This window comes from Mustela erminea, chromosome 12 (assembly GCF_009829155.1).
Source record: "Mustela erminea isolate mMusErm1 chromosome 12, mMusErm1.Pri, whole genome shotgun sequence".
Classification (NCBI taxonomy): Eukaryota; Metazoa; Chordata; class Mammalia; order Carnivora; family Mustelidae; genus Mustela; species Mustela erminea.
This window is the reverse complement of record NC_045625.1, coordinates 31742614-31758900: the sequence shown is the minus strand read 5'-3', so window position 1 is coordinate 31758900 and position 16287 is coordinate 31742614. Positions and strand designations below refer to the sequence as shown.

The 16287-nt window shown below is 40.5% G+C and overlaps 1 protein-coding gene across 2 annotated transcripts in view; it reads left to right on the top strand.

Moving 5' to 3' along the window:
* The first annotated feature begins 261 nt into the window (after positions 1–261).
* TGFBR1 (transforming growth factor beta receptor 1) overlaps positions 262–16287 on the top strand; it is a 56340-nt gene continuing 40314 nt past the window's right edge. For both annotated transcript variants that reach the window (XM_032307024.1, XM_032307023.1), the window contains exon 1: positions 262–464. In XM_032307024.1, the coding sequence (XP_032162915.1) occupies positions 380–464 (85 nt within the window). In that variant the 5' untranslated portion in view covers positions 262–379. The remainder of the gene's footprint in view (positions 465–16287) is intronic.

Genomic DNA, 16287 nt, shown 5'->3' with positions numbered 1-16287 from the left:
AGGCCATGCCAGGGCGCGCTACACCCTGCCTCTAGCCGGCCTCCTCCTTGCGGGGAGCGGCTCTGGCTGGGGCAGGGGTCTGGCAGCACTGCCCCCGGGGAAGTCTGGGGGCGTGGCCAGAGGCCGGCGCCCGCGGCTGTGGATTGGCTGTCCAGTGGGCCTGTAGGCGGGGCTCCGGGCTGGGTCCCGCTCGGCCGCTCGCAGACGGCTGGGAGGCGGGGCCGGCGGGAGCCCGGCAGCCAATGGACGCTCAGCCCCCGAGCAGTTACAAAGGGCCGGAGCGAGGCCGCCGCGGCGGCGGGAGGTGGGGCGAGGCAAGGCTTGCTGAGGCGAGGCGGCGGCCGGGCCGGACCGGGCCACAGGCGGTGGTGGCGGGACCATGGAGGCGGCGGCCGCTGCTCCGCGTCCCCGGCTGCTCCTCCTCGTGCTGGCGGCGGCGGCGACGGTGGTCCCGGGGACTACGGGTGAGCGGCAACGCGGCGGGGCTGGCGGGTGGCTGCGGGGCGCGCGGGCCGGGCCCGGCCTCTGGCTCGCTCCCTCTCTTTCTCAAACATGGCGCGGGGCCGGGGGCGCAGGTGGCGGCGCCGGCCCGGGGCCGGGCTAGCCTGGCCTGGCGGCCGCCACGCAAACCGCGGGCAGGGAGCGCGGGCGGGGCGGGGCGGGGCGGGGGCGTGTGTCTGAGCGCGGGTGGATGTGCCCGGCAGCCGGTGGCTGCCCCTGCTCCCGGCTCCCCTGGGGGAGGTGGCGTCGGGTAGAGCGGTCCGAGGACTGGGCTGCCTTCTGGGGAGCGAGGGGGCGCGGACCGAGGGCCAGAGGGTGTGCGGCTGGCCGGGCCTGGCGGAGCCGGGGCGCTGTGTGGCGTTGTCTGGGCACCCCCCACCCCCGAGCGGGAGGGTGCCCGGGGCTCCCGGAGCCCGGGGCGGGGTTGGGGTCGACCGAGGCTTCCCGGGCGGGGTAGGAACTCTGAGCCTGCCGAGCGGTGGGAGGGGGCGACGTGTGATGCAGACCCCCGGGTCACAGGGCCGCCCTGGCTGTGGTCGCCGGCCCGACCCCGCTGAGAGGGGCTGCTTCTCCAGCCAGGGGTGGCTTTGGAAGGGGAGTCGCGAAGCTTTGTGTGAGGAGGAGGAGGCACGAAGATGTGCGGAATGTTTCTTCTTTCGTGCGTCTGGGAAGTGTTGAAGTGAATCCAGTAACCAGAAGGCTACAGATTGTTTTCGTAGTAGAAACTTGAACGTTTGCTCACTCTGCGGGGTTTGGAATGTTTGAATGGAAATGACTCTGTGAATTGATCAAATGCTTTTATTTCCTCGAAGGAATATCGCTAGTGTTCCTTTTCTTGAGTGTCAGTGGTTTGAATCAGTAGTCTCTGTGTAGTGGGCTTTCAAGTGAGAATGTTTGCTCCGTTTTCCAAAATACTAAATCAGGATGGGGTACGTGGTCATAACCAATCTCCCTGGAAAGAGCAGTGAAAAACTTTGTTAACATCCAGATTAAAATACTAGAAACTGAAATATAGATCCTTAGTGTTAGAAACTAAATTACAGTGGAAGTACATTTCTGTCTCTAAAATTGAATACCAAATGTTTTAAAAAACAAAAGCTCAAGAATGAGAGTGCCAGTAGCTGTCTGTTAAGAGCTTACTATGATGTAGACGAGTAAAGTACACCAGAGTACATTATCTAACGCTTATGATAAAACCCTCAGGGTTAGTGGCATTTGGCCCATTTATAGATGAGAAAACTGAATTTGGAACAGGTTAAATACTCAATTGCTAGGGACTAGAGTTAGGATTTGCACCCAGAGTTCAGTGTTTCCAAAACCTACACGCTTTAATTAAAAACAAAACAAAAACCAAACTCTGTGTGTGTGTGTGTGTGTGTGTGTGTATACATGCACACACGTGACTGGCACAACCCATATTTCTATTCAGTCCACTAATGAACAATTGGTCTTTACTATCTAATTTTTAATTTTATCCTTAAAATATGTAAATCAGGTTGGCTTCCTTCTGACTCTTAGCACATTCCTGGAGTCTCTTCATATTGGGCCTAGGTTAGAGGAAACTGGATATTTGACACTGGTCTAAGGAGTGGGGGCAAGGTAAACATGTGGACAGGTGGGAGAATCAATAGTTACCTGTTGGCATTAAGTTCACCCTTTTCCACTTAGCCTGGCACCCTCAGTGTTCATGTATTCAAGTAACAGTTTTAGACTTAATTGATATAAGGAACATTGCTCAGTCCATGTTTGGGAGAAGCTTATAGACTATACTGGCATGTATACAATACAAAGCTGGTTCAGGTGAGTAATAATTCTTAAGTCTAGACTACCTCAACTGGTCTGCCCACGCTTGTTGGTTAGTTATGTTGATGCTGATCTTTCATACATTCTGAAGAAACTCAAATGCACTTTTAAATTTATAATTTGGCTTTCTTTTTAAGACCTTGCTGTTGTTCCTTATTGTCTAGCTATCAGTTTTGTATTTCTCTGCCTAGATTCTCCTCTTTCTAACATTGATTTCTCTAGGGAAATTAGTTCCCTGTCCCTAGTACACAGATGAGTACTGTACTATGTCTACGTATATATTCCTTGTGAGATATATATGTATATATATACACATATATCCCTTGTGAGAATCTGGTTTCCTTTCTGCTGTCATGTGAGTTTTTTCTTTGAAAACATGCCTAGAACCCAACTCTTCTTTTTATCAGTGCCTCTTGAATGTCTCTTCCTTTCTTTGTATGCAGCCATCAGTTTAGTCCTGCCTGTTACTCTTAAATTTAGTTGCTTTCCAGTTTCTCTCATGTAGGCTTTTCTATAGGCTACTGCCAAGCTAATCTTCCTCAGGCATCCTCACAAAGGGCTTACAAGATTTTCCATTTGTATTCAGCACTTAGAGAAGTACTTGTGACTATGATTAGAGCCATCTCTGAGTATTCAACCAAAGATCTCACTTCTTGCTACTACTCTAAGCCCTCAATTCCAACCATTTCTGTTTTTCCACTGACTCCTGATTTTTTTTTCTTTTTCTTTTTTCCTTTTAACTACATACTTAATTTTGTCCCTTTTGAGAGTATGAGGAGAGAAGTTCTCAGTTCTGGCTTCATGTACTGGTTTAGTTCCTGAATTCTTTATTTCCCCGAACTGTAGAGCACTTAGGGTTACAGTTTGGTTGTTTATTTCTACCATCTTGTGCTGTTATTTATCTGTACTTGTGGATGTGTTATAGGTCCCCAGAGGGCAAAGGTATGTCTTTTCTTTCCTTTATGCTCTCAGAACCTAGCACTGTGTTTTATATTGTTCCATTTACATGCTTGTTGATTAAATGAATTTCATTTGACTGAACATTCTTTGGTATTTATACTGTTTTACATGAGTACAGTTTATGCAATATTAATTGACCATTCTGTGTGTATAATAATAGGAAAATTGTGTAATGTGACAAAAGAGCAGTGTTATTAGATTTGATTATTAGTCCCAACTTCACCTCCAGTTATGCAGAAAATCTAAATGGTACCCACATTTCCTAATTCATGAGCTCTTGAAGACCAAATGAGAGTTGTTTTGGAGTTTGAGATTGCTATTTTGTATTGACAGTAATAGGTAGGCCTGATGTTCAAGCAGCAATTGCCACCGGGTCACATGTGTTTTGATTGATCAGACATCCTTTTTGATTGGTTGGTACCATTTTGGAACCAGTTGTTAAATATTTTTAATATCACCCCTACAGAAAGGCATCAACAGTCAGAAAAATGATTAATGTAGGCTGATGTGATTGGGGGAGGCTTCCTGGACACTTCAGGACTTAAATTGACTTTGAAGGGTAGCTAGAATTCAAGTGGGCAGAGAGGGAGATTTGATGAGTGGTAAGCTGTCCTGAGGCCTACTCCAGGGCAGAACCAAAAGTTTTATTGACTGGCTGGCAAGTTCCTCTTTAGAGTTGAGTTCCTTATTCTATACTGTAGGGTTTGGATGTATTAACCACTATTTCTTTCCCCCAGTTCTGAAAACTCTGTAATCTGTGACTGGAAACAAAATAAAAAGGTAATCTAAGTGGGATGAATAAGGGAAAATAATACTATGGGCCGCCCACTAGGGGTGAGCATTCAATTGGTGAAGATTCTAAGTCACTTCAGTTTATAAGGGAAGAAAATAACATCAGAGGTTAGGTGAATTTCTCAGGGTCAGGCAGAACTAAGACAAGAATTTAGATTATCTCATTCCTAATCTGTGCTCTTTAAGGTATGAAGGATTTGGAGGGGGGAGGGCAGGATTAATGGAGTGACTTACCTAAGTGAAGTTATCTTGAATTTCACAGAACTTATGAAAAGTGACTTCTGATGGACTGTGGGCGGGGAGGGGTGGTGGTGGTGGTGGTAGTTAAAAAGTCCTCAAGAGGAGGTCAATATCTTTTTTATATTGATGATAAAAAGACCTGGTGTAGAGTTTATTGACTGAGAAGAGTAGGCTTTAGTAGTTTAAAAGATGGTGAAACTGGGGTTTAATTAAAATGGATGTAATTGCAGTTACATGGTCTAGGTTTAGAATTTTAGATGATCTCCTCTGTTGTTGAAATTAAATAGGAAACTGACATGAACAAAGTAATGGGGAGGGAGATAAATCTGTTACTCTGTGAAGGGCTGCTTATGTGTAGATCTTTGCTGAAAGGTTCTTTTAGGCCTGTTGAAACAGTTTATCTGAACCTCAGCACCATTCAGGTAGTATCTTTGTAGTGTATCAGATATGTTCATTTCTAATGACGTGGGTTTTGAAAATGCCATTATTTTATGGATGGCTCTTTTGATGTGAGAACATGTTTCTTCAAACCACAGAGCCCTCTGCACATGTCAACAAACTGCCTGTCTTTTGCTGTTCTTTCTTGGTTGTGGCTTACATAATGCAAGTTCTCTGAACAGATGGACTGTGGTTTATTATCATGTGATTGGGTCACATCTTTGCTTCCTGCTTCTGGAATTGAGCAGATGCTGGCATATTTCTCAGTGATTTTCATGCTTTGTCCCATAGAACTGGCTTGAGAAAACTTTCTTAAAAATTATGGTTTATCTTGACTGAGCCTAGCTCCAATACTTAACGTAATTAATGCCTTTCTTAACTGAGTTTTCTCAATATCAAATCCAAACATTATTCATAAACATTAAGTTTGTTGCTACTTTGAAATAGGTCCAGTTTTAGCTGTACAGTTTTGGCTCAGATAATGCAGATAGGTTTCTTATGGTTACCTTTTTTGATATGGACTTATGATTGGTTGATTTGTAGGGATTTTGCCTCAAGACAATCACTTTCAAAAACATTATGAAGAGTAAGAATAGAGTAAGTCTGGATTCAGTTTGTATGGGTCCAATTTTATAGATCAGCTCTGGCCTTTTGTAAAACTGCTCTGTTGTTTTGGCATTCCAAGAGAATACACATTAAAAGAATGATTCCTAACTTTAAAAAAAAATATATGACTTGCAGGGAATATAGGTTGCTTTGACATTTCTTAAAGATTCAGTGGTCCATGTACCATTTTATCAGTCTGGAAAGAACATATAAGAATGTGCCAGGGGAGCTTGGGTGGCTCAGTGGGTTAAACCTCGACTCTTGGTTTGGGTTCACTCAGGTCATGATGTCCTGGTTGTGAGATGGAGCAGGAGCACCATGTAGGGCTCCATGCTCAGTGCAGAGTCTTGGGATTCTTTCTCCCTCCCCCTCTACACTCGCCCGGCTTCATGCTCTCTCTTCCTCTCAAATAAATAAATCTTAAAAAAAAAAAGGGGGCAGGATTCTATCTGCCTATGTCATTTAATTCTCATAGCCAACCCTGGGTGATAATTGTATAATAGCACAAAATCTTCTTAATTATGTACCAGGTAATTTCCAAGAGAATTTTTATTTTTCATTTATTTATTTATTTGTTTGTTTTGTTTATTTATTTGACACACAGACACACAGAGAGAGAAAAAGAGATCATAAGAAGGCAGAGAAGCAGGCAGAGGGGGCAGGGGAAGCAGGTGCCCTGCTGAGCAGAGAACCGGATGCGGGGCTTGATTCCAGGACCCTGAGACCATGCATGACCTGAGCCAAAGGCAGGGGCTTAACCCATTGAACCACCCAGGCGCCTCTTCCAAAAGGATTTTTAAAAGATGTATTTATTTTAGAGAGAGAGAGAGAGAGAGAGCGAGCATGTGAGAGAGCACAAGCAGGAGGGGGAGAGGGAGAGAATCCTAAGCAGACTCCTCACTAAGTGCGGAGCCCATCATGGGGCTCCATCTCATGACCTGGGTGGAGATCACAACCTGAACCAAAACCCAGAGTCAGTTCTCAGCTGACTGCATCACCCAGGTGCCCCATTCCAAAAGATTTTTCTAACGTCCGTTTGTTACTAAGTCCAGGTGACCAGTGCTCAAGAGGTAACTGTAGGTTTGATGACATTGGTTCCAACCAAAGATTCTTTTCAGCTCTCTTAGATGTTATCCAAAGATATTAAGATTCTTTCATCTTTTAATCATAAATATATATATATATTTAAAAAGACACTGCTTCAGATAGAATAGAGGTCTGTAGACTAACAATAGTCTAACCACCGAGGTTCAGATGGTTGTGTATGACCATTAACTCCATCTGCTTGGGTAGGCAGAATGAACAGGATTTTTGCTCAGATTGGAACTTAGTTTGTATCTATGAAAGTTTGTCAAAATAAGAGGTTCTGAGTTTCCATTTTGCAGACCAGGAAACTGAGGTCATGATGTTAATAAATGGTGGAACCTGCGCTTGAGCATTTCGGACGGTGTACTCTTTCCTGTATATCGTGTTGCTTCCATAGACAGTAAAGTCTTTGTTTTGGCACTTGATCAGGAAGGTTTCCTCTTTTTTTTAACCATGGGCCTTTGCTTCAGCTTGTCTTGACTATAGTTTGCCTCTCCACAACTCCAAGTTACTCAGAGGCTTGTAGTCTTTGAATTATAGTTTTAGGTAATTTGAATCTCTCTGATGAGTCTAATGATAGTTCATCACTCATTAGTTGTATTGATTTATGTATTTTCATAGCAAACTCTTTGCTTTTCAGAGTAACATGAGCACAGACCTGAAAGTATCTGAAAATCTGAATTGAGAAAAGAAAGCTGTCACTGTCCACCATGAACAGTTTGGCTTGTTCTACCCCTCCATGCTTTTTTTTAATATGACAAAACCATTTTTTAATCATTCTGTCTTTTTCAGTAGTTTATCAAAGCTAATAAAAGTTTGTGTTTTTTTTTTAAAGCAGATTTTATTTATTTACTTGAGAGAGAGCAAGCGAGATGGTGCACAAGTGGCAGGGACGGGCAGAGGGATCGAGAGAGAGAGAGAGAGAGACAAGCAGACTCCCCACTGAGCAGGGAGCCCCATGCTCTATCTCCATCCCAGGACCTCAGGATTGTGATCAGAGCTGAAGGCACATACTAAACCGACTGAACTACCCAGGTGCACCCTGCTAATAAAAGTGTTTTTAGGGGCGCCTGGACGGCTCAGTTGATTAAGCATCTGCCTTCAGCTCAGGTTATATGACCCTGGAGTCCCAGATAGAGTCCGATATTGGATTCCCTGCTTGGTGGAGAACCTGCTTCTCATGGCACATGCGCTCTCTCTCTCCCTCTCTCTTTCTCAAATAAGTAAATAAAATCTTTGAAAAAACATGTTTTTAAGTTGGCAAAGAGCTTCAGCTTTGTAGAAGAAATAGCTCATTAAATCTTAACGAATATTTAGTAGAGACCAACACAATGGGAAATATAGAAAGAGGCGAACTTGCTTTCAAGAAATAAGATGGTTGGGAAATATGATAATTACAGATTCAATAATAGCAACCACAGGCACTGCTTTATAAAAGTGGTAGGAATTGATCTCCTGCCTTTTGGGATGGGTAGAGTTAGAATGGATGAGGCATTAGGAATGGAGTAGAAGGGTGGTTCTATGACATTTCAAAGAAATCATAGGAGCTGGTAGTGGGGCCTTTGTTTGCATGGCTGTCACTTTGCCTCCATGCTCTTCCCTATGTACCTGCACAGCCTCCTCCCTCACCTCTTGCACATCTTTGCTCAGATGTTAACCTTTTTCTCAACGAGGCTTACCCTTACCACCCTTTAAAAAATTGCTATTATCCTATTCTGCCTTTCTTTTTTTTTGGTAAATTTACTACCTCCTGAAATCCTTTATTTACTTACCCATATGTACTTATTTACTATGTCTGTTATCTCCTTCTTCCTACTAGAATATAAGCTCTGTGATAATGGATATTTTTGTCTTGTTCCCCAGTATAAAGGACACAGACAGTATGTGGTGTGCTATAGGCTCTCCGTAAGTATTTGTTAAATGGCAGTCGATCTTAGTTGTAGAAAGCTGAAGTACGAAAATTAAGGACTACATGAAATTAAAAAAGAATGACCAGGATTTTTATACCCGCATAATGCCCAACTATGTCTAGCAATGCCTAGTAATGAAATAGCTGAAAGATTGAGGGGAAATGAAATCTGATTTGAACATGTTGAGTTTGAGGTAAAGGTAGCATCATCAATTGGAGTAGGCAGCAAGATGTAAGACTAGAACATGGCTGGTAATGGGAGGGAATCTTAGGCAAAGAAGCAATTACCAACATTTGCCTTCCACCTCATTCTCTCTCTTGCTCTCTTTTAATTCTGGTGCCCTAAAAAAGCCACCTTAAGTGAAGTATTTATTTTGACCCTGAACTCCTAGCTTAGATCTGGAGCCTTGCTCTGTTCACTGAGATGCCCTTCTCTCCTGGATTGCAGATCTGTGCTTTGTTCCCTTTACCCCCTCCAGTGCCAAAGAAGTATGTACTCAGAATTATTTGTGATCTTTTGATTGTACTGACATTAGCCTTCATGCTCTCTTTGACTTCTTGGAAATCTGCTCTGGTTCCTGGATGAGGTAGAAAAGAGGCCAACATACAGGCTCTCAACCTCCCTTGCATTCATAGCTTTGAGATGAGCACTATTTTGTAACTTTCTTATGTGGGAAAAATTTATTCACTGATCAGCTTGTGTACTCTGGCTGTTTTCCAGAAAAGGATTTAGGAAACTTGAAATAAAAACATATGCAGTAAGACCAGAACTAATGATCAGAAAGATAAGAGCCAATAAATAAAAGGGGAAAAGAAAGAACAATTATCCATAACTTTTAGCTCAGGAAAGCTTTTGTAGCTGAACACAATAGTTAGCTCTGAGTTTTCAAGCAGTGAGAGCAATAAGGGAACCTGATAATTTGCATTTTGTTGCCTATTGTTGAGCATTTATGGGAGACTGCCACTTTCCTTAATAATGAGGAACCCCAGGCACAACGATGCAACACAGGGAGAACCTCTAAGTGGTAAGAGGTTGCTGGACCTCAGCCCTGATACTCTTTCTCAGAGAATCTCTTCAACATGTATTGAGGAGCATGCTACCATTTTACTTCTTCATACTAAGTCTGTGATCCAAGTATGGACACACTAGTCTTACCCTAATGCCAGTGGAACAGCTGAGGTAAGACTGTAGCGTTTAAATCAAGCTTTGCTAAAAGCTGGAGGTTAATGAATAGAGAAAGCAACATGAAACTGCTCAGGCTGGCTTACAAAGACTTTTTCCTCATGTCCTTATCTTTTGGCTTGTCTCCATCATCTGAGTGCTGCCACCAGAAGTGAATAGAGCTAGGCATTTATCTTTCTTCAAACAGGGCCAAAACAGCAAGGTCCAGAGAGTATCTTTGCTTTGGTTTTCTTTTTGAAGAGCTGCCTCCTTTCTGGGTGATGGATGTTGGGAACGATGACTTCCTTTTGGAGAGACCACACTTACTCGGAGAGTGTGGCCCTACACATGTAGGTTGCATAGTAACCCCAATATCCATGTCAAAGATACCCACGGATGTTACCATGAAGGCTATTCTTTGATTGGAGACATGCCGAGTTCAATGGGAAAAATAAGTTTCTTCGTATTCATGAACATCATCTATTATAGAAGTCTTTATATAGGGGCATGGGAAATTAAGTGAAAAGTTTGGGTTTATCCCTCTCCATGACTTGAGTAGATTCAGTTTCCTTTCTTATCCTGCAGTTCCAGGGTTTCGTTCTCATCAACAGGGCTGAGCCTCCTTATTTTTGTTCATTTGCTTTAGGATAACCATTCCATCCAGATCTCCTAGGTGTGAACCTCACTGATTACATAACAGTGCGTATTTATAGTTCTAGGACACCTTGTGCGGGCATCCTGTTACATTTCTACAATATAAGATCTTAAATATGCATCGAAATACAAATAGCTCTCATGGAAAAAAGCAAAAACAAATGGCTTTTTCTTTTAGAAGTGAGAACTGATAAATATATTTGACAGTAATGAACATGGAGATAGTTAAGCCTGAAGAGGAATGTAGAGATAGAAAGTCACTAACTATGGCTTTTCGTTTGTAACATGACAATATATGTATGGTCTTTGTTGGTTTTTTTCCTTGATGTATTCATTCCCAAATCAAACCATAATGTGCTCTAATTGAGTCTCTTTGTTTAGCACATGGCTGTTGATTTGAGTACTTTCTGCAATTGAAAAACTGACATTTTAATTTTGTTATTCAGTGTGCAACAGATTTAAATAAAAACACCAAGATTGTGTATTGTAGATTTTCTTCAACAATAATTATATGTAATTATTTTACCAAAATAAACAAGTTAAAGTAGTTTTAGCTGTTTTATCTCATTTCACATTTGGAAAAAAATTACAAACCAGGGACTAGAGGTTGCTTGTTTTTCTCAGTGAGCATAGATAATTTCTGTTTGCTGGTTCCAACTAGTTCATCAAAGCAGTACAAAACTGATGCTAATAAAAAGTACTGAAAATGTGAAGGGGAAGTACAACTGGAAATAGGTCAGACTGGTTACGTGCTACTAAAAACAGTTGGTAGTTTTCATGTGGTATCTCAAAAATTTTAAGGGACTTGTGAAGAGTAAATAAAATTATAGCATACCTCCTGCTACATAGAAAACAAAGTAAATGGCAGTTATTGAGGAAACTATTTTTTCATAGAAACAATTTTTAGGCTAGAAAGGATCATAACTAAGGGGATCATGATTATCATTTTGTCTCAGTTTATTTTACAGATGAGGAAACTGCGGCTCAGAAGGTATGTGGTATTTCAGGATAATCAGGGTAATTTCAGGATAATAATTAAGCTAATGACTAAACAGGAATCCAGCGTCTTCCTCAGTTAGAACCTCACTTAGCATCCCTTTTCATCATGACCCAAGTCTCCATTAGGGAGAATGATTTTTTTAATTACCTAAATTTGTGGAAGATCTTTTTAAATGCTATCAAATCAGATCCTCAACAGTTGGATACATAGATGGATAAATAATGATGAAATCTATATAACAAGATAGTAACAACTATAGAATTTAGGTTGTGAGTATATAGTTGTTCACAGTTGTCAGTTTTTCTGAATATTTTGAAAATCTTCATAATAAAAAGTTGCTGGAGCTTAATTTAAATAAATCTGTAGGGGCGCCTGGGTGGCTCAGTGGGTTAAGCCGCTGCCTTCGGCTCAGGTCATGATCTCAGGGTCCTGGGATCCAGTCCCGCATTGGGCTCTCTGCTCAGCAGGGAGCCTGCTTCCCTTCTTCTCTCTCTGCTTGCCTCTCTGCCTACTTGTGATCTCTCTCTGTCAAATAAATAAATAAAATCCTTAAAAAAAATTTTAAATAAATCTGTAGTATCTCCTTATCATCCCAGATGTGTTTCTGTCATTGATCTTTCTAAATATAGACAAACCAGCAGTACTTGCTTTAGCCAAAGGAAATAAAACAATCAGGATCCAGTGCCTCTGGTATACACATTCTAGGCCCTTTCTTTGACATTCTTAAAGGATTGATTGGGAACCACAGATCTGTCATGATGTTTTCTTTTCCTTTTCTTTCTTTTCTCTCTCCTGTTTTTTTTTTTTTTTAATTATAAAGGGTATTTGTACATTGCGAATTTGAAATTCCCTAATCACCAACAAACAAACCAATTAACATAGTCATCACTGTAGATCACTTTCCTATGAACAAATGCTCTAATTTATTTTCTTTCTATTGTTTTGCTTTCATCATTCCCATGGTAAATTTTAACTTTTGTTCTCTTCCTTATTTATAATGCATTCATAAGCTTGGGTCTCTCTCCCTTCATGTAGTCTTTTTTTCCAAGATCACAGTCATTTCTTCCACTTTATTCTTTAAAAACCAAAAAATAAAAAACATGGCCACGTATTCTTTTAACTAAACTTTTTTTAAGTTTTGTTAGATCTAGCCTTCCCTTGCCTTATGATGGGAAAATGAGAAGGAGGGAGGAGTTTCAGTAAATATGAATTTAGGAGTCAGGCAGAAACTGTGGGGGATGGTCTTCAGGGAGCAACAGACTCAGAATTAGCTGGGCATTGCAAACAGATGGTATATCCTAAGAAAATAGCTGTTTTAAGCAATTGGGTGCTTGCATCTAATTTAGCTTAGAGATCCTGGAACTGGAGAAAAAATCTCATGGAGCAAATGGGTACAATCACCTGTGAAACATTCTAAACCATAGCTGGGGCCCAGTAATTACTGACTTCTGTATAGATGTCATCAATTCTATACATATGCTACATAATTCTGTACAGCATAATTCAATGTTGTTATCTTCAGTTCTCCAAAGGCTAATAACATCAAGCCCTGGCAGACCCTTAAATCTTTTAATAACCAACCCCCTACTAGAGGTCTTCTTCAGTAACCAAAATGCTAGGTAGCATCAATGCTAACAGCAATTTGAAACCTATATTCACAGTGCAAAGCCCCTGGATAATTGTTTCGTGTTGTCTGAAAACTTTCCTTGGTTGGTTCTTCTGAAAGGAGCTCAGAGAGCACTAGATGCTCACATCTTCATGCCCCCAAAGAAGTCATGGATTTAATGGTGAGAAATATTATAAAATACTATAGAAACATGAGTATTGTAAAAGTATAAAAGTCCCACCATTTTAGCTGGCCTTTTTGTCCTTGCTTGGTTTAATTTAGCCATATTCCTCTAGGAGACTGCAACCAGAATTGAACAACTTGCTTTGATATTTTGTTTGACAAGCAAGATGAAAATTTCATACTAGGGAAGTCAAGAAATTAAAACTTGAGTAACTGTATTTGTGGTTCATCAGGGTCCTAAAATTTCCAGCAGTGTCTCTACCATCCCTCTTTTAGCTAAATTCAGTAAGTTTTTGTTCTGAAAATGTATGGGAATGACATAAAGCTAAATACTAAGAGACTCAAGTATAGAAAGTGTGATTCCTTCTGTGGAGCAGGAATAGGAAGGGCTGGGTGTTGGGGGGCTGAAATCTTCTTTTGTTGTGTGGGTAACAGTCTTGTAGACTGTTAAACTCTATACATACCTTAAACTCTATACATACATAACTTTAACAAAAATAAAACCCAAGTTAAAAAAATACGTGGTGAATGTGTGGCAGTTTTAAGTCTATGAATGCTTAATAAAAATGAGTTGAATTTCTCTGTTGAAAAGTCAAATTCTCAGGTTGGATTAATATGTACACGGAGGGCTTCAAACTTAGCTATTTTTTTTTTTCAAAAGACACCTAAAGTGACATGAAAAAGTTGAAAATAGTAGAATAGAAAAAAGCAAATCTGACCCCAAAAGATTAAATACAGTAGGATTAATACATGACAAAATTCAAGCAATAAAAGCATTAAAGGGAAGAAAGAGGTGTATTTTATATTGATGAAGTACTGTCTCTCAAGACATGTCATGAATCTTTATGCAACTAATAATGTCAAAATATATAAGGCCAGAACTGTTAAAAATACAATAAGAAATTGATAAATTCACTATAGATGAAGAAAAGAATATTTGAATAACAATAGTAAAGATATAATACATTCCAGTTTTTGATCATGAACAGTATTCTTTTAAAATACTTATTGAGTTTTTCCAGAAATTGATGATAAGAAGGTCTACAAAGAATACCCAAAGTAGAAATTCATAACAACTAAAAGAAAAAGTTAAAATAAATAATACATTCATTTATTAAAAATTTACAGATCACTTTGCAGAATATTGATATCTTATAGTATTGAATCTTCCAGTGAGGAGACTGGCATGTTCCTCCATTTACAAATAAATAGATTTTATTTTATATCCTTCATAATTTATGTCAAATAAGCAATGCTTTGAAGCATTCCCTTTAGAGGTCAGGTCTTATGTATTGTTAGATTTATTCCTAGATATTTGATTTTGGATGCTTTTGTAAATGATATATTTTTGAATTTTTGTTTTCTTTTTTTTTCTAAGATTTTTGTTTATTTATTTGTCAGAGAAAGAGAGAGAGAGAGAGAGAGAGAGAGAGTGTAAGCACAAGCAGGGGATAGTGGCAGGCAGAGGGAGGAGCAGGCTCCCTGCTTCTCATGTGGAGCCCCGTGTGGGATTTGATCCCAAGACCCTCGGGTCACAGCCTGAGCCAAAGACAGGTGCTTAACTGATTGAGCCACTGAGTCATCCCTAATTTTTGTTTTCTATTTATTGCTTGTTTAAGAAAAGCACTTTGTTTAAGAAATTGGCTTTCTTTATATAGTGACTTTTGTGTTTTTATCATGAATAGGTGCTGAATTTTGTTGATTTTTTTTTGTTTTGTTTTTAGTTTTGTTTATGTCACGATTATATGATCCACTTACATTTTTCTAAACTACTTAACTCTCTTATTCCGAATCTATATACAAATCTTTGTACAACATGTTCCTGGGAACACTTTTTCCTTTCTTCTTTAGCCTTTTATAAGGCTCGGGGAGGCACCATCTTTGAGACAAGTCTCCCTTCTCTCTGCTCTTTCAGCCCCTTGTGTGCGCTACCCTCCATCTGTAGCGTGTCGGCTCTTCTTCACCTTACGTTGTGAGCTCCTCAAGAGCAGGAATCTCATGGTAGGTATCTCTCCCCTCCTAAAGGTCTTTTTTTTGTTACTATACAGGTTGTATACACTGTTCTTTCCTGGTAAAAGACGTTTAGGCCTTACTCTGTGCTTCTAAAATAGTGAACTGTGTAGTGCCACCAGCTCTTTTTTTCAGCTGTGCCTCTAGGAGGCCTTTTGCTGTTTGCAGGCTCAGGTGTGACTCTTGACTCTGCTCTTCCTTTAATTCAAAGGCAGCTGGTGGGTGGTTACCACTTCCTTCTCTTACCACAGTTCTGTTTCAACTTTATTTTACCCCAGAATGATTTGCCACTTTGATTTAGGTTCATCATTGTACCTCAGTACCTATGCAACCAAGTTACATCACCTATAGCCACTCTTGCTCTCCAGAGGAAGGCTTGAGTCCTTCATCTTGTCCTACTTGGGGGAAATCACCATAGATTTTTCTAACAATCCTTTTTTCCCCTGTGCCTTTAGAATATATCTAGATTATGTAGATGTAACTATTTGGGCACTTCTGTTTCCTCATCTGTAAAACAGGAGGTTAAGATCAGGTAATTATCAGGTTTTTCTTTGCATGAACATTTTATGAGTTATTTTTTTCCCCCCAAAATGAGCTCCACCCCCACGATAGAGCACAACAGGGAGCTTGAACTCACCACCCCAAGATCCAGACCTGGGCTGAGAGCAAGAGTCAGACACTTAAACCGACTCAACCACGCAGGTACCCCTAGTTATGATGATTAGTTAGGGATATGTGCACACTGGCTGTGTTCCAACACTTGTTAGTTCGGGTTGGAACTGAAAATATACTTTCTTGTAGGTACATCTCATGCTACTACAGTGAAGTTCTTGGACCTAACCCTGTTCAAACAATCGTATTGCTGGAAAAACTCTGTGGGTATCTGTGAATGCAGAGATACAGAGATAGTTCTGGCGACTGTTCACTGCTTTATGTGCATACTGTTTACATTAGATATTGTGTGTCAGTGTTGTCTTTTCTACAGTTGTGTAAGGGTTTTCTCTGATTTTCTGTCCAGCATATATAACAGGAACTGGCACATGATAGGTGCTATTAAATGCCTGTTGGATGAGTGCATAAATGAATTGACGAGCATTTTATCTGCCAGGTACTATGCTAAGTATTCTTATATCTGTATATATTATCTCAGTCCACATCTTCTGAAATTGCTATTGTTACAAATTTAGAAAACAGGCTTAAAAAAGTTAAGCAGTTTCCCCAAGATTACTTAGAGGCTGTCTGGCAAAAATAGGATTTGAACTTAAGTCTTTTTGTCTCTGAATTCCATTATGTTAACTACCATACTTTTGTAATACCCACTAGTCAACATAAAATAT